The 22,715-nt window shown below is 56.5% G+C and overlaps 1 protein-coding gene across 2 annotated transcripts; it reads right to left on the minus strand.

The window, feature by feature from the left end:
• Positions 1-115: 115 nt before the first annotated feature.
• On the minus strand, positions 116-20,677 carry FBXO41 (F-box protein 41). Of its 2 annotated transcripts, none has more exons than XM_030491933.1 (13): positions 20,238-20,677; positions 17,058-17,973; positions 13,711-13,921; positions 12,817-12,896; positions 12,378-12,688; positions 12,005-12,270; positions 11,466-11,581; positions 11,077-11,229; positions 8,415-8,510; positions 7,495-7,613; positions 7,084-7,242; positions 6,307-6,422; positions 116-5,687 (listed from the first exon to the last, which is right to left on the minus strand). In XM_030491933.1, exons 2-13 carry the CDS (start codon positions 17,777-17,779, stop codon positions 5,625-5,627), a joined length of 2,412 nt encoding a protein of 803 aa, XP_030347793.1. In that variant the 5' UTR covers positions 17,780-17,973; positions 20,238-20,677; the 3' UTR covers positions 116-5,624. The 2 variants fall into 2 exon arrangements, with proteins under 2 accessions (XP_030347793.1, XP_030347792.1); XM_030491932.1 differs by having other exon boundaries at positions 13,693-13,921.
• Positions 20,678-22,715: the final 2,038 nt, after the last annotated feature.

The following is a 22,715-nucleotide window of genomic DNA, read 5'->3' on the forward strand; positions in this document are numbered from 1 at the left end:
CCGACAGCATCTTCCACTGCCAATTGCTTCCAGGGCCCCACGCTGCCCAATAAAGCCCCCCCGTCACCAAACTGGTCCCACTGGTTTGGTGCTGGAGCAGAGCGAAACCTCCACCTCAATCTCCAGAGTTCTTTATTCAACACCGAATCATAAAATAGCTCTTTACACACCTTGGGAAGAGGGTTAATTCTGGGATTTTCCTGGAATTCTTTAAATACACATGGTTTACACTCGGCAAATGTCAAAGCAACAACATCAAAGTGCATCTACAGGTGATAGTACCAACCAAAGTGCTAAAGACACGGTCTCCTGCCACCACCACCACCACCTTGTCCCTTGTCCCCACATCCCCTTGTCCCCACCGCTCTTCCCAGTGGATTTAGCAGCCAGGACCCTGTCTAGCAGGAGCAGGGGATGGGGAAAAGCGACGTTTGGTTCTCCAGACACTGGCACATGGCTGCAAAAAAGACTGAAAATAGACCTCGATTTGGATAGAGTTAAAAAAATACCAACTCAGGAGGCAACTGCTGCCTTTGGGAATGCTGGAAAACCACCGGAGCAGCCGCTGCCGTGAGGTGCTTTAGGGATTTGATTGTGATTCCTGGATTTCATATATATATATTTTTTATATATATATATTTCTCTCCATCCTCTGATTATCTCTAAGCAAGAGAAGCCAAAAGCCATCCCAACACCATTGCACCCGCTTGGCCCCGGCCCCAACTGCCTCATCCCACCCCTCCACGGGGCTCGATCCTGAGGCTGGATCAGACAATCCCAGTTTTCCTGCTGTTGGGCAGTTTTCCCTCCTCTATCATCCCAGGGAGGGTGTGCAACAGCTTCTCCTTGGGCAGGAGGGATCGTTCCACCCACCCCAGGGCTTATTTTGCCTCCCATGGTGGGGAATGTTGTGCATCAGCACCATTCGTGATGCTTTGGTTGCAACAAACCATCTCCATTTGCTAAAATCTCCCCATTCCACGATAGTTTTCTCTTGGATTTTAGTATTTTAAAGCATTTTGTGATTTGGCACCGATTCCCAAATCCTTTTACTCCTCCCAAATGCTTTTATTCCATCCCAACCTGCAGGTTTTCAACCCCAAATCATGGAACCATGGTTTGGGTTGGAAGGGACCTTAAAGCTCCTCCAGCTCCAACCCCTGCCATGGGCAGGGACACCTTCCACTAGAGCAGGTTGCTCCAAGCCCCTGTGTCCAACCTGGCCTTGAACACTGCCAGGGATGGGGCAGCCACAGCTTCCATGAGGAACCAGCTCCTGAGGTGGAAGCTCCTCTAAGAGCCACCAGGAAACATCCATCAACCACTTCAAGAGCCTTTAGCAACACCTCTCGGGGGGGTTTTGGGCTGATTTAACCACATTTTGGAGGATCCAAACCCACTGTCCATGGCTGTTCCTTGGATGGCAGCTGGGACCATCCCACATGGCAAGACATGGGATGTTTTTCCTGCCATCTTTGCTTGATAAAGAGGTTTAAAACCTCCTTGGGCAGAGCCAGCGTGGAAATGCCCCTTTACCTCAAGACCTTCCACCCCTGGTCCCATAAAGAGATGAAGGCAACTGGTCCCTGGAGCATCCTCAGCTCCTGGGGGATCACCCCAGTGAGAAAACGTGGATTTGGGATAAATTTGACCTCCAAGCTGGCTTTGCTGGTGGTGGTCTTGAGATCCCTGACCAGCACCTAAATTTAAGTGAAGGGTTATGCCCCAACTGGGGAAATTTGGGATAAACTCACTGGAAAAGGAATAAAACTCCCCAAAGCCTGTTCCTGTGGGAATCGGGGCTGGCAGACACCAGCAGCACCATCCATCCAAGCTCCTCCAGATGTGGCCATCACCATGACCCCGACCTAAAGCTTCTCACCACTGATGCTCAGCCCATGTTGGATGGCCTTGCGCTGGCTTTTGCTGGGGATTGTCATTGCAGAGGCACTCAGGGGCTTCTCTAGGGTCTAGTATAGGGTTGAGCTCATGCTGCTGCAGTCCCTTCCCTCCCAGCACCTGTGATTTCAAGGCATTCCCAGGGGATTTGGTAATTTCTCCATTGTATCCAGAGGGAATAGGGTTGAAACCCCACGATGGATGTGGGGAATCCGTGGGCAGAGTTGCCGGAGCATCCCGTAGGGATGGAGGAGGGAAAGCAGCAGGGAAAGGATCAATCTGACATTTCAGTGCAGGAAACACGGAGCCATTAACGAACTCGTTGCCATTAACAACGTGCCTAATGAGGAGCTACCAGGAGAGGTGCAGGGCTCTGGTTACCACCAAGCCTGTGCCACTGTGCCAGCCCCCTTCATCCCAGCTGAGGAGGAGGAAGGGACCCATCCAAGCCCAGAATGGTTAGAATCCATAGAATCCATCCATTGAATCATGAAATGGTTTGGATTGAAGGGACCTTAAAGCTCCTCCAGCTCCAACCCCTGCCACGGACAGGGACACCTTCCACTAGAGCAGGTTGCTCCAAGCCCCTGTGTCCAACCTGGCCTTGAACACTGCCAGGGATGGGGCAGCCACAGCTCCTCTGGGCACCCTGTGCCAGCGCCTCAGCACCCGCACAGGGAAGAGCTTCTGCCTCAGAGCTCATCTCAATCTCCCCTCTGGCAGGTTAAAGCCATTCCCCTTGGCCTGTCCCTACAGGCCCTTGTCCAAAGCCCCTCTCCAGGTTTCCTGGAGCCCCTTTAGGCACTGGAGCTGCTCTAAGGTGTCCCCTTCAGGAGCCTTCTCTTCTCCAGGCTGCCCCAGCCCAGCTCTCTCAGCCTGGCTCCAGAGCAGAGCTGCTCCAGCCCTCGCAGCAGCTCCGGGGCCTCCTCTGGCCTCGCTCCTGCACTCCATGTTCTTACGTTGAGGACACCAGAACTGCACACGTGGCGGCTCATGTTCAGTTTCTCATCACCCAACACCCCCAAGTCCTTCTCCTCAGACTGCTCTCAATCCCTTCTCCACCCAACCTGTCGCTCTGCCTGGGATTGCCCCGACCCAGGTGCTAAACAATGCAAAAGGTGCAAAATGGGGCAGAAACCCCAACTTTCCATCTTCTAAGCCTTGAGCCTCCTCAAGATCTTGTGTCGTCACAGATTTTGGTAAAAACGTGGCTTTGCTAAGCCAGAAGTTGGATTTTTTGGGAATACCACCCCAAGGAGAGGTGGATGGTTTGGTCTGGTCACCCCAAAGCACCAATTTTGGGCGAGGTTGTCCTGCTGCACCTCACAAAACCCTCATGGCAGCGATGGGACAGGGACATCCCACATGCACCCAACGCTCCAACCACCACCAGCCATGGCCACCAGTGGCACCAGCCTCACTGGTGAGCACAGAAGGTTTCTCCAAGAGTCCTCAACATCTCCCCCTGCTTTCCATCATCCACATCCTCCCCTTCCCATGGCCTGGAGGAGCCGGGTGAGGAGCTGGGAACACCGCAAACCTGGAGCAACCACCTTCGGTCTTCAACCATGACTCTCCAACACGATAGTCTTTAAGCATAGAGGGTATAAACATGCTTGAGGATAGAATTTGCCTTTAAACTCTTTGCTTTTCCTTCTTTTCTGTATAGAAATAAATACTTTGTGGTTTTGCCTATTTTTTTAAGGGAATTTCACAAGTCTCTGCGCTGTTTCCAATGGGAACATTGTCCACTTGGGACCACGCTGGTGGAATGAGGGATGGATGGTCCCCAGATGGTCGTAGCTTTGCTGGATGGTTCTTTTTTGCTGGTTGGGGCATCTCTTGCTCTTCTTGCCCCTGGATTATGCATGTTCCAGCCTCCTGGGGTGGAGGTAAAGTGGTGGTGGGCACCTTGAGGAGCTCGGCCAGTGCTGCCCATTGGTGTCCCATATGGTGGGACATGGTGGTTCCTCACAGGCTTTTTTTTGGGGCTCCCACATTTTGTCCCTACAGGGAACAGCCTTCTCCTGGAAAGCTGCAGTCAGGGGGGGAATGGGGGAGGCTTCAAATAGGGGGTTATGGCCAAAGAACCTTACCCTGTTTCAGAGGAGACAGCATAGACGGGACGATGGCTGGATGAAATGGTCTCCTGAAGCGAGAATGGTCTCAACCTGAGGGGTTGGAGACCTCCAGCCCACCACCAGCTTCATTTGGAATCCATTTTGGTTTCTGTCAGGGTCCCCCCATGGGCTGTCACATGCTGAGGTCTGCAGCTCTCATGCTGTAGATGAGGAAGGTGGTACCAGGATGGGTCCACAGCCTTCATCCTCCCGGGGGATGCTCCATGGCAGCCCATCACCTCCAAGAAGATGCCTTGCGAAGGGCTGTCTCCTCACATCTGCACTGACCAACAGGCACCAAAAGCTTCAATGATGGTCCAAAGAAGAGGACAACCCCCAAATCTGCTTTTCTCTGTTGGCCTCTCTCAGCTCAGCACGTTGGGTCCAAGTGCGCCTGGTTGGGGCTTGGGGTGGCAGGGCCATGGTGTGTCCCTGCTGCTGGCAGTGCTGTGATGGGTGTCCCCATGGCATGGACACCTCCTGGCACCTTCAGGGTGGAGTATGGAGATGCCTGACCCTGCTGGATGCCTTCCCAAAGCCGTTTCCTTTGGAGTAAGAGGGTATTTTGGGGGTGACAATGTCCTCACAGGCGGAAAAGAGCCAGGAGAAACAAAGAAGGAGTAGAAACCAGCTGTGGTCGTAGGTAAAGGATCTACAGGGCAGTTGGGTTGGTGCTTTCACCGGTAGCTTTGGATGTCAGGACAGTTTGGCCAGGGGTTCTCCTTCAGGCTGCTCAGGAAGGCGATGAGATGGCAAATGTGTGTGTCCCATTCCAGTCCCAACCTCCACATGGGACAACGTGCTCCAGTGGGACTCGGAGCTCTGGTGGATGTTGATGGGGACAGAAGCATGACCCGTGTTTCCTGGTGGATGAGGACTTTGGAGATGGTTTTATTGCCTTGGCAGGAGGGTTTGGGTGGGCAGGAGGTGAGGCTGGAGCCCTCTGGAAGAGCGACCATCATCTCCCTGGTGTCCTCTGGCTCCTACAGCCCCGAGATGCTGCTCTGCCACCTGGGCTTGTGCTGTGGTGGCTGCTGGCTTCTGAGCAGTGTTACCCCAGGTTTGGGTGTCCCCCCGTTACACAGATGGAATGGAAACGAGTGGGAATCCTGCAGGAATGCCGGGCACCGTTTCCTCTGGAGGAGCAGCCCCTTCCCACCCTACCTCCATCATCCCACAGAGAGGAGAAGGATGGTCCAGCCGTGATGCTGACAATGGTGGGGTCTTGGCAGATCCATCCTCAGCTCCCACACCATCAACCAACCAAAACCCCCCCAGAAACAGAGATTGAAGAGAAAGACATTCCCCAAACAAGGATCCTTGGCAATGAGCAGCCGCAAGGGGAGGTTTGAAGTCATCTTCCCTCCCAGGAACAAGCCCTGCCTCTTTGGGCAGCCAAAAATGTCCTTAAGTAGCACCTTCTCGCCCATGAGCTGGCCTTGGGGACAGGCTCTGGTTGCCCATCACTGAGGCCTGCAAGGGTTCAGGGTTTCTTTGTGCATGAGCCGGTGTCTCCGTGCTCCAGGTCCAGCAACGGATGAGCAGCGACGGTGGGTTTGGTTTCACAGAGCCTCTGGGAATGTGCTTTGTGGTTCCCTGAAGGACTTAACAGCCTCCTTCCACCTTGATGTGTAAGATCTTGGAGAAGCCAGGTCTCTTCCTCAGGGCCTGGAAGAGGAGCAGAGAGTGGGGATGGGGGGGGAGAACATGGAATCATTGAATCATGGTTTGGGTTGGAAGGGAGCTTAAAGCTCCTCCAGCTCCAACCCCCTGCCACGGGCAGGGACACCTTCCACTAGAGCAGGTTGCTCCAAGCCCCTGTGTCCAACCTGGCCTTGAACACTGCCAGGGATGGGGCAGCCACAGCTTCTCTGGGCACCCTGTGCCAGCGCCTCAGCACCCTCACAGGGAAGAGCTTCTGCCCAAGAGCTCATCTCAATCTCTCCTCTGGCAGGTTAAAGCCATTCCCCTTGTCCTGTCTCTTCAGGCCCTTGTCCAAAGCCCCTCTCCAGGTTTCCTGGAGCCCCTTCAGGCACTGGAGCTGCTCTAAGGTGTCCCCTTCAGGAGCCTTCTCTTCTCCAGGCTGCCCCAGCCCAGCTCTCTCAGCCCAGCTCTCTCAGACCTATGTCAGAGGGTCAGACCTGGATGGTCCTTAAGGTCCCTTCCAACCCAAACCCCTCTGTGACTCAGTGATTCTATGACTATAGCAGTGGACAAGTTTGTCCCCAGACTCCAAGGGGACCTGGGGCTGGTGACATGGGGGTTACCTGGGACTGGCCTCCTTTACCTGGAGTTTGTTCACCATTTCTTCAAACATCTTCTTGGCTTCAGGGCTATGGGGCTCCTTGAAGTAGTCCACGATGCCCACCTGCACGACGATGGACTTCAGGTTCCGACATACACCTATGGTAGAGATACTGCCTGGTGTCTCCATACCTGGGGTCAGCCACCCTCCCCACAGCCACCATGGACCCAAAAACCCACCCGGTGCTCCTCAAGACCTTATGCTTTTGGCCCTGCAGATGGAGGAGACCCATTTTTAGTGACCAAGACCCCTGTAGGGAGGATGGGGGTCTATTAGATGGTCCCTGATTGTCCTATCCCAAATGTCCCTTGAGAAACTCTTACTCTTCCACCCAGAGGATGGGTTCCCAGCAAGTCCAACCAGTCACATGTGCATGACCACCAGGAACAGCACCTCAAACAGTGTCAGACCTCTTTCCCCCAGGAGCTCCTGTCAAACAGCTTCAGTAAATGGCATGACTTCAACCTCAGATGAGGGTGAACCTCAGGTGTGCCACAGACATTGAGTCCTTGATTATACTCAACGGAGACACTGGGGTCTCCATCCTCCCTATGGCCCAAAGCAAGATCAGCTCTTCTCAACCCATCCTTGGCAGGGATCTATTGGATACCCTCTTAGAAACCTTCCACCATGGAGCTCCATCACCTTCCATGCTGTGAGTGGAGCTGGAAGGCAGGGTCTGGTTCATGGATGTGGATACCTGCTGGCCTTTGGGCTAATGGACAATGCTTTGTCTCCCTCCTTGGTGTTGCTACTCACTGTTGAAGTGCAGCAGGGCTTTGGGGGTGACCGGCGTGGAGGTCAGCACCAGCATCTCCAGCCCCTTCAGCCCCTCTCGACACACCTCTGCTGCAACCTCCTGGTTGATCTCCGCCACGTGGTCCAGCTCCAGGACCTGAAGCCGCATGCAGTTTCGGGCTGGAAGCACAGAGAACCCTCCTAAGTGTTCAAAACCCCTCAGTGCCATGGGTTAGTGGTGGCCTTGGCAGTGCTGGGGAATGGTTGGACTCAATGATCTTAAAGGTCTTTTCCAACCTCTTTGATTCTATGATTCCGTCAGGAAAGGGATGAGGACACTGATGGGAAAGGGGTGATAGGAGGGATGGGTGGCATCAAGGAGGAGCAGGGTGCACCCATGCTCCCTTGTCCCCCCCGAGCAGAGCTGCCTACCTAAGGAGGCCAGTCCCTGGACGCCGCATCCTGCTCCTCCAACGCCCAGCGCCCGCAGGTGGGGCCAGCACCGGCCGATCATCTGGAGGCAGCGGTTGCTGAATCGCGTCGGCTGCTGGCTGGGAACGGGGAGAAGATGGAGATGAGCTCTGAGGCAGAAGCTCTTCCCTGTGAGGGTGCTGAGGCGCTGGCACAGGGTGCCCAGAGAAGCTGTGGCTGCCCCATCCCTGGCAGTGTTCAAGGCCAGGTTGGACACAGGGGCTTGGAGCAACCTGCTCTAGTGGAAGGTGTCCCTGCCCGGGGCAGGGGTTGGAACTGGAGGAGCTTTAAGGTCCCTTCCAACACAAACCACTCTGGGATTCTATGATTCTCCTGTGAGGAAACACCCCGCTCTGCACACCTCGATCTGGGCTGGGAGGGGACATGACATTGCAATAAACATCCCAAGACAAGAAGGGGGGATCTCAGGAGGCAGCCCCATGGCATGGAGGTGACCTGCTCTGTGAGCCATGAACCCCTGAGCACCCAGACATTGTGGGGTGGAGATCCACCATCATCTTCACCCCCCAAAAATGCTTTTCCAAAGCAAGAACAACTGCAGCCATCTCCCTAAGCAGTGACTCGATGTTTAAAGCCATCCAGGCCCTTCAGGGCTGCTGTTACACGAGCAGTGAGGAGCTCAGATAAGCCCTTGATGCTCAGTGTCACCTACCAGGCACGGCTCCCCTTTGATCTGTGGTGTTAGCAGCCACCCTGGAAGCATTCCTGGCTCAGCAGGGATGTCTCTATACCCCACAGCTCCCAGCCTGAACAGGGAGGGATGGAGCCGAGATCCTGGTCCCCAAATCTGGCCTCCAGGACCTTCCCCCCAGGCAAATCTGGATCTTTCCAGCCTGGCCTCCTCCTAACATGACTCTTACCATGGATGCAGAGGTGCGACCTGGAGGGAGATGATGTCCCTGCAACCTGCTCCAAGGGCCCAGATGACTTCGTGACCCACAGGGTCCGTAGAGCTCCTGGAACGACACAGAGGACATGTGGTGGCCCCCACTGACAGTGTTGCTGCCCTGGGGGCTGTGTCTGCAACCTCTAGGATGCTGTATCTCTCTACACCTGGAGGTACAAATCTGGTTGTTACTTATAGCCCATGATCAGACAACCCCAACACCAATCCATGCGGGAAGGCTGGAGGCATTTCTGTCTGGAATTGTGCCTATGGACATGGAATGGGAAGTGTAATGGAAGAAGGTGAGGTTGAAAGTGGGGTTGAAGATGAAGTAAGGCTGAAGGTAAAGGCTGAAGGTAAGGTTGATGGTTGAAGGTGAAGTTGATGGTTGAAGTTGAGATTGTTGGTTGAAGGTGAGGTTGATATGAGGCTGAAGATTAGGTTGAAGATGAGGTAAGGCTGAAGGTGAAGTTGCTGGTTGAAGGTGAAGTTGTTGGTTGCAGGTGAGGTTGATGGTTAAAGGTGAAGTTGAAGGTGAAGGTCAAAGTCTTCCAGATGCAAAGGTGTCAAGTGATTGAACTGAGCCAGCCAGGCCATGTACCCTTGCAAAGCAAATACAACATCCCTGCAGGTCCCATTGGGTTGGATTCAGTCTCCACCCACCCAGCCTGGATGGGGAAGGTGCCAGGACGTGGTAAGGACGTTTCAGCTGATGGGTGGTAACTCCATGGCCTTGTTCCAGCTCTGTGGTTGTGCCATCACTTCTTCAGGTTGCTGTTGGCCAGATGTTGCTGCAGAAGTTTGCTGTGGGCTCCTCCTTCGTGTTTTGGAGGTATCAAGCAGACCTCATGGGTGTTGCTGGCTCCGTGGAGGTGGAGGTGCAGGTTTAGGCACGCTGCCTGCTCACCCAGCATTGGTGCCACCGCCTCAGAGGCACTTCCACTGTTGTCTCCCAGCACCGAGTCAATGGAGGAGAGATGTCAGAGAGCACCATCCTGATGGTGCCAGCCCAAACGCTGTTTCAGCACACCAGGCTGCCTCCTGAAGACCAAGGCCACGCTTCCCAACTCCAAATGACCTACTTCAGAACTTCAGGCAAGCCTAAAAATAGGCGATGGGTGTTATCTGGAGTGTTTCACGTGTCTCCACTGAAGAAGCTTGACAAGAGCCCCTTGTGAGTGCGGTGGGTTAATCAGAGCATGAGTCAGTCACAAGTTCGCGACGTGCCAGGAGAGCTTGAGCCTGCTCCAATGCCCTTGGAAGGGTCCATGGAGGAGTCTTTGGGTCAAACCCAGCAGCACTGAGCTGCATCATGATGTGGGATCCCCCCATCAGAGCCGTGTCTGAAGGACTCTCCATCCTTGGCTGGATGAGGGTACCCATCGGCTGCAGGTCAAATGGATACCAAGTGGTCATCTGCAGGGTGCAGTGGAGTAAGGATCATCCTCATTGAGTGTATAGGAAAGGTAAATCCTGTCTCCACACAGGCAGAGCCTCTTCAGAAGGTGGCCAAGACCAAGGAGCAGGACCTGTGACCTCCTTCAGCACCTATATAATGATCTTAGTGTCTTTGATCTTGGGCAAGGTCTCCAAGTTGGGTCTTAGCAATCCTGTGGCAGAGCTGATCCGAGGACAGAGGGACCCCAAGGTGTCTTCTCCCCATTAGAAGCCTTCATCAAGGAGTAACGGTCAGGTGGGACCTCACTGGGCCCCAGTGTTGATGCACCTCTTCTTCACCCTTCTCTAACATAAAGCAGTGTCCCCACACCAAGACCCCGTTGATGACTCCAGATGAGGTGGGAATGGTATCAGGATGGTGGGAATGGAGCTGGAAGGGAAACACCTGCATAGGAACATGCCAGAAGAGGATGAGAGTTGGAAGGACAGCTTGCTCTGGGGACATGGAAAGGTGGGTCCTTTGCATCTGGCCTGATGGGCTGTGTTCTGACAGGGAATGGGGTTGGGCAGCAGAGGGGTCCCAGCACATCCAGCAGGTCGAAGGAGGTGATCCTGCCCCTCTACTCTGCTCTGGTGAGACCCCACTTGCAGCACTGTGTGCAGTGCTGGTGTCCTCAACATAAGAAGGACATGGAGCTGTTGGAGCAAGCCCAGAGAAGGCCACGAGAATGATCAGGGGCTGGAGCACCTCCTGTATGGAGACAGGCTGAGAAAGTTGGGGCTGTTCAGCTTGGAGAAGAGAAGCTGCGTGGAGACCTCAGAGCAGCTTCTAGTGTCTGAAGGGGGCTACAAGGATGCTGGAGAGGGACTCTTCATCAGGAACTGTAGTGGTAGGACAAGGAGTGATGGGTTCAAACTGAAAGAGGGGAAGTTCAGGTTGGATCTAAGGCAGAAGCTCTTGCCTGTGAGGGTGCTGAGGCGCTGGCACAGGGTGCCCAGAGAAGCTGTGGCTGCCCCATCCCTGGCAGTGTTCAAGGCCAGGTTGGACACAGGGGCTTGGAGCAACCTGCTCTAGTGGAAGGTGTCCCTGCCCGTGGCAGCGGGTTGGAAGTGGATGAGCTTTGAGGTCCCTTCCAACCCAAACCAGTCCGGGATTCTATGACTCTATCCCATGGATGTTCCCGGCCAAGGAACCACAGGATCCAGTGGGCAATGGGAGGTGCTGGTGCCACCCTTACCGGTAGGTGACCGCCTGCAGGGCCCGGCAGTAGCAGCTCGCCAGCCAGAGCGACCGGTCCGTCAGCACGTTGGGGCAGTGCGAGATGCGGAGGATGAGCAGGTTGCTGCCCGTCGCCTTCAGCAGGGACTCCAGCCCGGCCTCCAGGCAGCCCCTGATGGGAATAGAGGCAGGATCAGGCATGGACACCCATGCTCACACTCCCCATGGCCACCGCAGGGCCACCCCACGAGGCTGACATGTCTCTGTGTCTCCAGGACACCCAAAACCCACAGCAGGAGCCGGTCTCTGAGTGTCCATCAGTAGAAACGGGATGCTGGGACTCGTAGAGCATCGTCATCCCTGAGGACCAGTGGCTCCGGCAGTGGGAGGAGGGTGCCCAGGACTCACCGTGTGCTCTTCATGTAGTCCTCCTTGCTCTCCTTCTTCCCTCGCTGGCGTGGCTTGAGGTTTTGGAGGGTGAGGGAATGCATCTGGGTGCACCACTGGGACAGCATGGCCAGGAACTGGGGGGACAGGGGTGGCTGTCACCGAGAGGGATGCCCTCAGCATGTCCCACACCACCCATCCCTGGTACATACACACACATATAGGTGTTTCTGCATACACACACATGCCATACATATGTGAAAATGCACATATGAGGTCGTGCAAGGCCGTGTGCAAGAAAATCACATAACAGCACATGAAAACGTGTACATGTGAGCACATGCACATGTGAACACGCAACACATCCAGCTGCTGGTGCAAGCACACAGCTGTGTGTTCCCATGACCATAACACCATGACAATCACCACCAGCGAGATGCTTGCTCAGCTTCACCATTCTAGATGGAACTGGATGATCTTAAGGTCCTTTCCAACCCAAACCACTCTATGATTCTATAGGAAAGGTCTCTCTCAGGCAATGCCATCCCCATCCCTGGTACCTTGGAGGACACCCTGGCGTTCTCCAGCAGCACCCGTGTCCACACGGCCGGGTGCCGGGCCACGAACTTCCAGTCCTTGCACACCTCGGCTGCCCGCAGCAGGGTCTTGGTGTCCAGGTAGGTGAAGATGCAGAAGAGAGCCGCCCGCATCTTGAGGATCTCGGGGCTGATCACCTCACTGGAGTGCCCTGGGCTGCCCCTCTCCAGCCGAACCACCTTGCCCCCGGCCCCCTCGGTCCTGGCTGCGGGACATCCATCAGTGGCCACTGTTGGAGGATGATGGGGAAGGGATGCTCTGAGTATCCATCTGCATCCCTCACCTTCCAACCTTCCCATCTTCCCACCCCACCAGTAGACCCCGGTGCGGCCTCACCCGTGAGCCGGCAGCTGCCGGTGGGTCGGGATGCGGCGGATCCGGGCGCCTCTGGCTCCCATCCTTCGGCCTCGGACTCGGTGGTGCGGGAGCCCACGTCGGACACGTCGCCCTCCTCGCCCTCGGTGCTGTTGCGGTAGGGCCGGCGGTGCCAGTTCTGGATGGCCTGTCGGCGCAGCCCCGAGCCCCGGCCGCCGTCCCGGCTCGGGTAGGGGTGTCCATCGGTGGTGTCATCCGTGGGACACGGCTCTGCGCTGTCGCTGTCGTAGCAGCCTGAGCTCTGTGATACGGCTTTCGCCCGGCTTGAGGCTCTGGAGGACAGGGATGCTCAACCTCAGTGCTTGCCGGGGTCTACATCCCCTTCCTGTGAACCCCTCACCCACCAAAACCTGAGCATCCCATTAGAATTCCAATCAGGAACAATACATGTGGCACTCACCCGGTGCTGGAGGAGGAGCGCTGGTTGGACACACCATAAGGACCATGCACGGCCACCCCAGGCCCTGGGTGCCGGTCTCTCTGTGGGGAGAAGGACAAGAGGAGGCAATGTGGTGAAACCCATAGTGGTACAGCCAAGGGAGACAACCTTGATAACCCACCCTGTGCCTGGTGCGGTTTGGGGTGAGGCTATACCCAAGTGGGGTTCAAAGGAGCGTATTGGAGGAGGGCCACGAGGATGATCAGGGGCTGGAGCACCTCCCGTATGGAGCCAGGCTGAGAACATTGGGGCTGTTCAGCCTGGAGAAGAGAAGTTGCTGGAGACCTCAGAGCAGCTTCCAGTTGTCTGAAGGGGGCTACAAGGATGCTGGGGAAGGACTCTTCATCAGGGACTGGAGTGATAGGACAAGGGGTGATGGGTTCAAACTGAAACAGGGGAAGTTCAGGTTAGAGATAAGGCAGAAGCTCTTCCCTATGAGGGTGCTGAGACGCTGGCACAGGGTGCCCAGAGAAGCTGTGGCTGCCCCATCCCTGGCAATATTCAAGGCCAGGTTGGACACAGGGGCTTGGAGCAACCTGCTCTAGTGGAAGGTGTCCCTGCCCGTGGCAGGGGGTTGGAACAGGGTGAGCTTTAAGGTCCCTTCCAACCCAAACCAGCCTGGGATTCTGTGATCTCCAGCATCACCCCAGCACCTTGCCCACACGCACCACACAAACACAGACCCACCAAGAAACAACCTCCCTTTGGGATCCCCCTACCCAGGATCATCCATTTCCCCATGGTAACGACACGGGCACCCCCACACCTCCCCGCCCAACCCTTTAGAGCCAGCGGAGAAGCCGCACGGCGCAGGCCCGCCGCGGGGGGTGCCCGTGCCTGTGCCCGCGGAGGTACCGGCCGGCCGGAGGCCTTGGTGCCCGGCGTGCCGCAGCGCCCCAGGCTGCCGTTCGGGGTGGTGCCGCAGCTGCTGCTGATGATCTGGAGCTGCTTCTCGGCGCGGTCCGCGCGGTCCAGCAGCTCCTCGATGAAGTGCTGCAGCCGCACCTTGGCGTTGGCTTCGCGGGCGGCTGTCTCCTTCAGGAACTGGTCGATCTGCAGCACCTCCCTGTGTGGAGGGAGCAGTGGGTGACACCCCGGTCCCACCCCATACATCCCTGTTAAGCACCTCCATCCCTGTCTGAGAGCTGGGATGTCTTGTGTGCTCATCTGGACCATTCCATCATCAGCCTGATCTAAGTCTGTGTCAGCCCAGATGGATCCTGGACATGGGTTGTGCAGACCAAGAGATGCTCCAAGCATGCAGGAGGGATGTTGCCACCTTGTTTTGGGGGTGGATGACATCCTCAGCATCTTTGCTGGGGTGAATATTGCTCCAAGGACTGGAATCAGGCCCCTGAGTGTGATGGAGCAGAGGGAGAAGGATGGTGATAGGAAAAAGGGAAATGGCTTTAACCTGCCAGAGGGGAGATTGAGATGAGCTCTTGGGCAGAAGCTCTTCCCTGTGAGGGTGCTGAGGCGCTGGCACAGGGTGCCCAGAGAAGCTGTGGCTGCCCCATCCCTGGCAGTGTTCAAGGCCAGGTTGGACACAGGGGCTTGGAGCAACCTGCTCTAGTGGAAGGTGTCCCTGCCCGTGGCAGGGGTTGGAACTGGAGGAGCTTCAAGGTCCCTTCCAACCCAAACCAGTCTGGGATTCTATGACGGTGTGGTGGGATGATAGAGGATGATGACCTCCATTTGGGACAGACTTAAAGGAAAGACCATAAGGTCAGCCTGAATTCCTTAAACCCCGCTCAGCCCCACACCACATTAAGCCCATTGGTTGCAGGCCCCCAGCTCCCTCACTAACACATTCATTAGCAGCTGCTCAGGAGCTTGGAGCCTGCACATGGGCAGGATTCACCCTGCTGAGGGGCTGAGATATCACCCCCAAACTGCCTCCAGCTCTGGGGTGGACCCTGTGGCAGCAGCTCACTGACCTGCGGTGGCCCCATCCCACCCTGTGTGCACACACGCACACAGCCATCGTGCACACCCACAAGTGCACCACATGCACGCACAGAGCCAGCCTACATGCACAAGCACCATGGAAACACAAATGCAGATGTACACCCCGACGCACGTGCACAGCCAGACACATGTACAGTCGGTTGCATACACACCCAAAAAACACCCACAGAGCCAGTGGTGCACACACACACACGTGCACAACCCCTCTCACACCTTATCTTGGTATCTTTGAACCCCTGCAGATGCACAAACACAGCTCCTCACATCTGTATTGTGCACATCTGACCATGCACACCCAACCATGCACACCCGACCATGCACACCCAACCATGCACACCCAACCACGAACACCCGACCACGAACACCCGACCATGCACACCCAACCATGCACACCCGAACATGCACACCCAACCACGCACACCTGACCATGAACACCCGACCATGAACACCCGACCATGCACACCCAGCTGCACCAATCTGCACCAGACCATGAAGGAAACAGGGGGCAGCCCTTAGTGACATAATTCCCTTTGCTGGTTATTAATTGCCATTTAATCACTAATTAATTGCCCCCGACCTGCCATTTGCAGCATGAGCCCAGGAGCTCCTCAGGAATGGTTTGGGAAGGCTCCCAGTGAGGGGCCCCAGGAGATTTGGAAGGCAAATGGGATGCTGGCACAGCGTGTAAGGTGATGCTGATGGTTATCACCCACATCTCTCGCATTCCCATGGACTGGGTGGAAAAACACTCCTGGCAAAGCAAACAGAGCCCGGGAGCAAAAAGCCTCCCATGGGGACAATGGGCTTGAGGTGTTCTGGAGCTGGGAGGGCTGGGAATGTCCTGGGCAATGTTTTGTTCGTGGGAAGGGTGAAGCTGGTTTTGCTGACGGAAATGATTTTCCCACTTCTAGGAAAAAGAATCTATTTTCATCAGGTCTCCCTGTGCTCTCTCTGCAGCCTGGCAACTGGGTCTGTCGCTCTGGCTGGAGGAGACTGGGGACAGATGAGGACAGACAAGGGGTTTCTCTAAGAAAAAGGAGGTCCAGAAGGTAGTTTTGGGCATGAAAAACAGGTTCTCGGGTGGTAACAGTGTCCAGGTTCCAGGGCTTGGAACTGGATGATCTTATGGTCCCTTCCAACCCCAACCATTCTCTAGTTCTACGGTCACCCTTTTCCCACCCTGTCTTACAGGTCTCCAGGCTGTGCTCCACACTTGACCGCTCTGGTGACCCTCATTCAGCCACCAGGCACTCCCAAGATGCCCCTGGACAACACCCATGGGGTGATGGCAGCCCCCAAACCTCCCCATTGCCTTCACATGCATCCAAACCAAGAGGTATTGCCCTTATCCAACCCCAACATCACCCCACTCCTCACCCCAACACCATCCCCACCACCAGCGAGTCCTGTCAACCTTATTTTGGAGTCAAAATCACTATCAAACATGCTGGCAATGGTGGGGATCAAGACAAGACCATGACTATCACCCACTTCTCTCCTCATTGACCTTATGGTGGGCTCCAGCTTTGCTAAGAACCCCCTGAGGAACAAGGTCTAGTTTGCTTGAGCATCCACAATGGGCAAAATGACCCAACGTTTGACCAGAGGGAAACTCAGGAGCAGCACTGGGTGGGAAGGGGGTGTTGAGTAGGGAACATGGGATGAAAATGAGGATGGTAGTGCCATGGTCCTAGCAGCTAATGGAGGTCATACTACTTGATCAATCCCACCCTCCTTCTGGGTGAAACCCCTGCGTCAGGCTTGTCCAAATTGGCCCCTCTCTTGTTTATGACCATGGGACAGGTCAATGGGATTCCTCAGCTTGTATAGGGCTGGACAATTCAGCTATGGAGTTGGAGGGGATGACCGAGGGTTTTGGGAGGACCCCCTGTTGTACTAGAGATGGGCTGCAGCAACGTGGCCACCACCGTGTTCCTTGGCAGGACAGCAGGATGGCCATGTACATCCCCATGTGCCTGGCCGTGTCCTGGGGGAGCCAGTGGCTCTGGGACAAGGTCTGGCATGATGTGACCAAGCTATGGAAAGCCTCAGGTCTATGTGGACATTGCATGGGAGAAGATGCAAAACCTGATGAGAGATGATGCCGATGGGCATTGCCCGTAGTGCCCTAGCACTAGGTCTGAGGGTTTGCTGATGGGCTTCTCAGGGTTCACCACCAGGGACTGACCGATTTCCCCCCACCCTACAGCCAGGAGATGGGACAAAGGACTCACTGTTGCTTGCGGGTGAGCTCCTGCTCCTTCTGCACCAGGTCCTGCTTGAGGGAGGCCAACATCTCCACACTGACATCCACTTGACGGGACAGTTCAGACGCCCGGTCCTCCAGCTCCTGCTTCTCCCGGCTGAGCCTCAGGCTCTCCTGCTTGGCCTTCTCCAGCTCCGAGCTCTTGCGGTCCAGCTCCACCTGGAGCCGTCCCACTTGGGAAGCGATCTTCTGCTCTACCTCCTCCGTCAGCTTCTCCAGCCGCTTGTCCACCTCCAGCTTCTCAAAGGCGCGGATCTTCAGGCGGGCCAAGCCTTCTTCATAGGCACTGTCCATAGCAGCCGGCGGCGTCGGGGCCGGCGCCACGGCTTTGCTCCGGGTGAAGATCTCGGTCAGCGGGATCTCAATCTCATGGACATAACGTGGCGATGGGGAGGAGGACGGGGCCGGCTCCAGCTCCTCGGCAGGGACCAGGTCGCAGGAGAAGCGCTGGTCCTTGCCTTGGAAGGAGGTGCTCTCAAAGTAGTCCCTGCGTGCGGCCGGCGTCAGCAGAGCCCCATCGGCGGCCAAGGGGAAGACGGCGGCATCGCAGATGCTGTTGGTCTTGGAGAGGACGTAGAGGGTCTCGTAGGTGTGGTTGTACTCCAGGTGCGCCCGCAGCGAGGAGAGGCTGCGGAACCGCTTGTGCTCTCCACACCGCGGGCACCGGTAGGGCAGGTCCAGCGAGGCCATCCCTCAGCTACGCACCCCGGCACCGGGAACCCCGCTCATGGCAAGGGATGGATGGACCCGGGACACACGGGGTGGGGGGAAGAGCCCCCCGTGGTGGGGCTGTGGATCTGCTGGGGCATGGTGGGGTGGGAGGCCTGAGGTGGAAGTGGGGTCCGGAGGTTCTGGGGTATGTCAGCATCGGGCGGTGGCAGGCGCTGGAAGAGATGGGGGTTAGTGATAGAGGGACGGTGGGTGCCCAAAAGACCTTCCTAGGTCTTCTTATTGGTGCTCTTTCTGCCTCCATCCCATCCTCCTGTGTTCCTCATACTCAGGCACAACCCCTGGGAATATTCACAACATTTGGGAAGCTTCACAACCCTTGGGAAGACCCACAAACTATGGGAAGATCCACAACCCTTGGGAAGATTCACAACCTTTGGGAAGCTCCACAACCTTTAGGAATCTCCACAGCCCTTTGGAAGCTTCACAACCCCTGGGAAGCTCCACAACCTATAGGAAGATCCACAACGTATGGGAAGATCCACAACCTATGGGAAGATTCACAACCTTTGGGAAGCTTCACAGCCCTTGGAAAAGTGTGTAAGGTGTGTAACCATTGGGAAGCTCCATAATCATTGGCAGGATCCATATCCATAACGGTTGGCAAGATCTATGACCATTGGGAAAGTCCACTACCCTTTGGGAAGGTGAGCAACCACTGGGAAGGTTCACAACCATTTAGGAGGAGTGCAGCCACCAGGAAGGTGGACAACCCATGGGAAATCCCTCTCCATCCACCCTGAGAGGGGTGACCATGTTCTTCCTTGCCCAACCACCCCACAATGAGCCCCTGCAGTATCAGGGGTCTCCAGGAGCATCCGTGTGTCCAACACTGGGGCTGGGTTGCTGGGAGCCACCTTCTCCAGGTGAAGGGTGACCCACTGCTACTAGATCAGCTCATGAAGCCTCACATCAGGATTCATCCCCAAGAGCCACATCTCACCAGTGACCCCCTCCAAGGCCATGGGACCCCCACACTGTGATGCTGAGGGCACAATGGCCTCCCAGTCAAGTGGGGGTCCCCATGGGGACCTGATTTATCCCCCCCTCCCCAAATCATCCATGACATTGGGGAGGGAAAACTCCCCCACCCTTATGGGAGGCTGGGATGTCCCTATGGTCTCCTCCAGCCTGGGGGGCACAAGCACACATTGGGGTGCATCGCTGCAATGCCTTCACCCCAAAGTACAGGCAGCACCCATGGGTGGATGTATCCCTTCCATCCCTTTGCAATATCCCACAAAAGGCTCTTCCCACCACCCCAAAACCCCTCCAAGCCCCCCGCACCCCATAACCCCCATCCTTGGTGAGCACTAAACCACCCCAAACCCTGCATCCCTGCTCATCCCCAGGGCAACATCCCCCCATGGCTCAGCACCTTCTCAATGAGCACAACCAGGCCATGAGGGGTTGGGAAACCTTTTTTAAAGGGAAAAACCAGTAAAGGCAAGAAATCCACGGAAAAAATAAAGCGAGGATGTGCTGGGAGGAATGCTGGCAGTGCCTGGCTGTGTTTTGGGGTTACAAAACACCCTCACACCTTAACCCTGAGCAGCCGGCACACACAAAGCACCACCAGCAACTTCAGCTGCTGCCGATGGGATGAGAAAGCGCTTTTCCACCATAGGGATGGGGCCACAGCATCCTGCCACCCATAGCTCAGGCCTGGATCCCCGCCGGCATCTCCTGCTCAGCCTCAGCCTGTGTTTCCCAGCCATAACCCAAGGCAGGATCCAGCCCAGGCAGGTCCGAATGCACACATCACCTCATCCCTGTGTTAGGCAGGTTCTGTCCCCATCACAAACCTCTCCCACCCCCAGCCACGACCAGGATTTAAGGGAATTATTAGCAGAGTCATTACTACAGCAGCCACACTATCAAATCCCACAGGCATCCGGAGCCGGGAAAACGCTCCCGGTTGCCGGGAGGTTGCAGCATTCCCGGGCTGCTCTGGCGCCGCTACCTGCGCTTCATCATGGATCCTCTCCACGCATTGTTTAGCAATTTTCCTGCCTCCAACCCCCCAAAAATATCAGCAGCAGGCACCACCATTCCTGCCGGCTGGAAGAGGGAATGGGGGCATGGAAAAGAGGGGTGGTGGTGGTGGAGGATAATGCCGGGTTGGTGGATGATGCCGGGTGGCGGATGCTCCCTGTTCCCGCTGGTCCCCATCCTTCCCCGGCTGAGGCTGCTGCGGGGTGGGGGCACCACGACGGGAGAGGTGCAGGGAGGCTCGCATGGAAAACCGGGATGCATCCATCCCCCCAGCACCTGCAGCAAGGAGCAGCGGGTCCCTCCTCACCCCATGGCAGTGGCTTTGTCCCCAGCGCATCCCCCCTGCTCCCCTGGGGTCCACTGCAAGGAGCAGCCTGGGGACACGCCACCACCTCCCTATGTAGCATCCTGCTTCTCCCCATACCTGGTGCTGGGCGCCGAGCTCCCGCGCTTGGCTCCTCTGATGGCAGCATCTCTCCTGCTTCCAGCACCGAGCGAGCCGGGGGGATACGGGATGGGGGCTGGACCACGCACACCCCAACACCCGCACAAAGGAGGAGGCTCAGGGCTTTGTCGGGAAAGAGGGATGTCGTTCGGGAGGGATGCAGCCCGGGAGGGAGGCAGGAATGGCTGGAAGCATCCGGCTCCCCGCGGCCAGCACCTCCATGCCAGCCAGGCCCTGGGGAAGGAGGGAGGGTGGTGGCTGCAGGAGGAAGAAGAGGAGGAGGAGGAGGAGGAGGAGGAAGGGAGCAGACGCTGAAGACCCCGGGGGGAGGATGAGGGATGCTGGGCACCCTGGGGACAGCGGGTCCCCGGGGCTGTGGGGCTCAGGGGGGGCTCTGCATGGCGAAGGGGCGAGGAGGGAGGGAGGGAGGGAGGGAAGGGGGGAGGGAGGGCGAGCGCTCGCAGCCTCCTCCTCCTCCTTCTCCTTTGCAGCCTCAGCCCGGGCTGTTTCTCTCTGTCGCTTTTCCTCCTTCACAGCTCCCTCTGCCTGTCTCCCCACGAACACCGCGGGCGCTCCGCCGGCCTTGCTGCCATGCGGCAGCCTCAGCCCGCATCTCCCCGGCCCCCCAGAACCCCTTGTCCCCCCCCAGAACCCCCTTATTATCCCCCAGTCCCCCCCTTGTCCCCACCAATGGAGCCCTTGCCCACGGCAGTGCCCGGCTGGGATCATCCTGGAGCATCCCCCTGGATGTGGGGTGTGAGGCTGAACCTGGGAACCCACATCGCTCCTTCCCCATCCTAGGCTGGACCCACAGCTGCAAGGATCTTGGCTTGGTCCTGATCCGGTTCCCGAGCATCCGGATTTGGTCCCTGGTTTGGTCCTGATCTAGTCCCTAATTGCTCTGGCTTAATCCTGACTGAGTCCCCAGATACCTTGGCTTGGTCCCTGGCTTGGTCCCCCACTGGTCCTCAGGCACCCTGGCTTGGTCCCTGTTTTGGTCCTGATCCAGTCCCCAAGAACCTTGGCTTCATCCTGATCTAATCCCCAACCATCCTGGCTTGGTCCCTGGCTTCATCCTGACCCAGTCCCAGAACACCATGGCTTAATCCCTACCTTGGTCCTGTTCTGGCCCTTGGGCGTCCTGGCTTCATCCTGACACAGTCCCAAGCACCCTGGATTGGTCTCCAGCTTGGTCCTGATTCAGTCCCTGAGCATCCGGACTGGGTCCCTGTCTTTGTCCTTATCTGGTTCCTGATTTACCTGGCTTAATCCCCGCCTTGGTCCTGACTGAGTCCCAGAGTACCTCTGCTTGGTCCCTGCCTTGGTCCCCAGGAAACCTTGCTTGGTCCTCGTCCAGTCCCTTGAGCATCTGGGCTTCATCCTGATCCAGCCTCTGCATACCCTGGCTTAGTCCCTGCCTTGATCCTGATCCAGTCCCTGAGCACCCTGGCTTGGTCCCTGGCTTGTTCCTGATTGAGTCCTCAAGCACCTTGATCCTTGGTTTAATCCTTGGCCTGATCCTGATCCAGTCCCAAGCACCTCAGCTTGGTCCCCAGTGCGAAAGGCACCCAACACTGATGTGTTTTCTTCGCTCCAATGTGGACATGAGGAAGACAGTTGGGCTCAGGATGCTGCTGGCCTGGGCTCAAGTGGTTTATCCCCATCCCGAGTCCCCCTGGGGTTCGGGGTGTCCCTGATCCTCCCCTCAGCCCCATCCCACCCCAGGAGCTGCTGCTGTGGTGGGAGCAGAGGGCGAGGGCTGGAGCCCGGGTGCCTCTCAGAGCTCTCAGGCTCAGCATCAATAATAGATGCACTTCCAGAGGGGTATTAATAAAGGCCTCATGCATGATGCATGGCCAGCAATGAGGGGAAGCAGGGCTGTGTACTGACATGAGCTCATGTCCCATGGAAAGGTGCCCAAAAACCCGCCTCTTCCCAAAGGAAACCTGGGTGCTGAGGTCCCTATGAATGATATCTGGGGTGTCCCCACCAAAAAAAGGTTATTTTCTGGTGCCTGGAATCATCTACATCCCATGGAATGGTCCTTGCTCAGGATCATGTCCCACACACATGGGGTGGTTCAGCTGCTGGGGCCTGCAGTGCTTGGGACTGGTGGGGCATGAGCACACTTGGGTGCCATCAGAGGTGTGAGCTCTTAGGGACAAGTCTGAAGGGACAGTTAGGATTTACCCCTCAACCAAGTTTCCTTCTAGCCCCTTCCCCCATTCCATTCCATTTCATTCCATTCCATTCCATTCCATTCCATTCCATTCCATTCCATTCCATCCCATCCCTGCTGGAAGCCCTTGAGTACCCCCTGTCCACTGCCCAGCTTCCCACCCCAGCTCCATGGGTCCCCCCAGCCCACATTAAGCTCAGTGCATGGCACTGGATTTTGCTGGGATAAGGGTATAGATGGGATTTAACCCTGGGATGCTCCAGTTCACATGTTGGCAA

Source organism: Strigops habroptila, chromosome 7, assembly GCF_004027225.2.
Source record: "Strigops habroptila isolate Jane chromosome 7, bStrHab1.2.pri, whole genome shotgun sequence".
Taxonomy (NCBI): Eukaryota; Metazoa; Chordata; class Aves; order Psittaciformes; family Psittacidae; genus Strigops; species Strigops habroptila.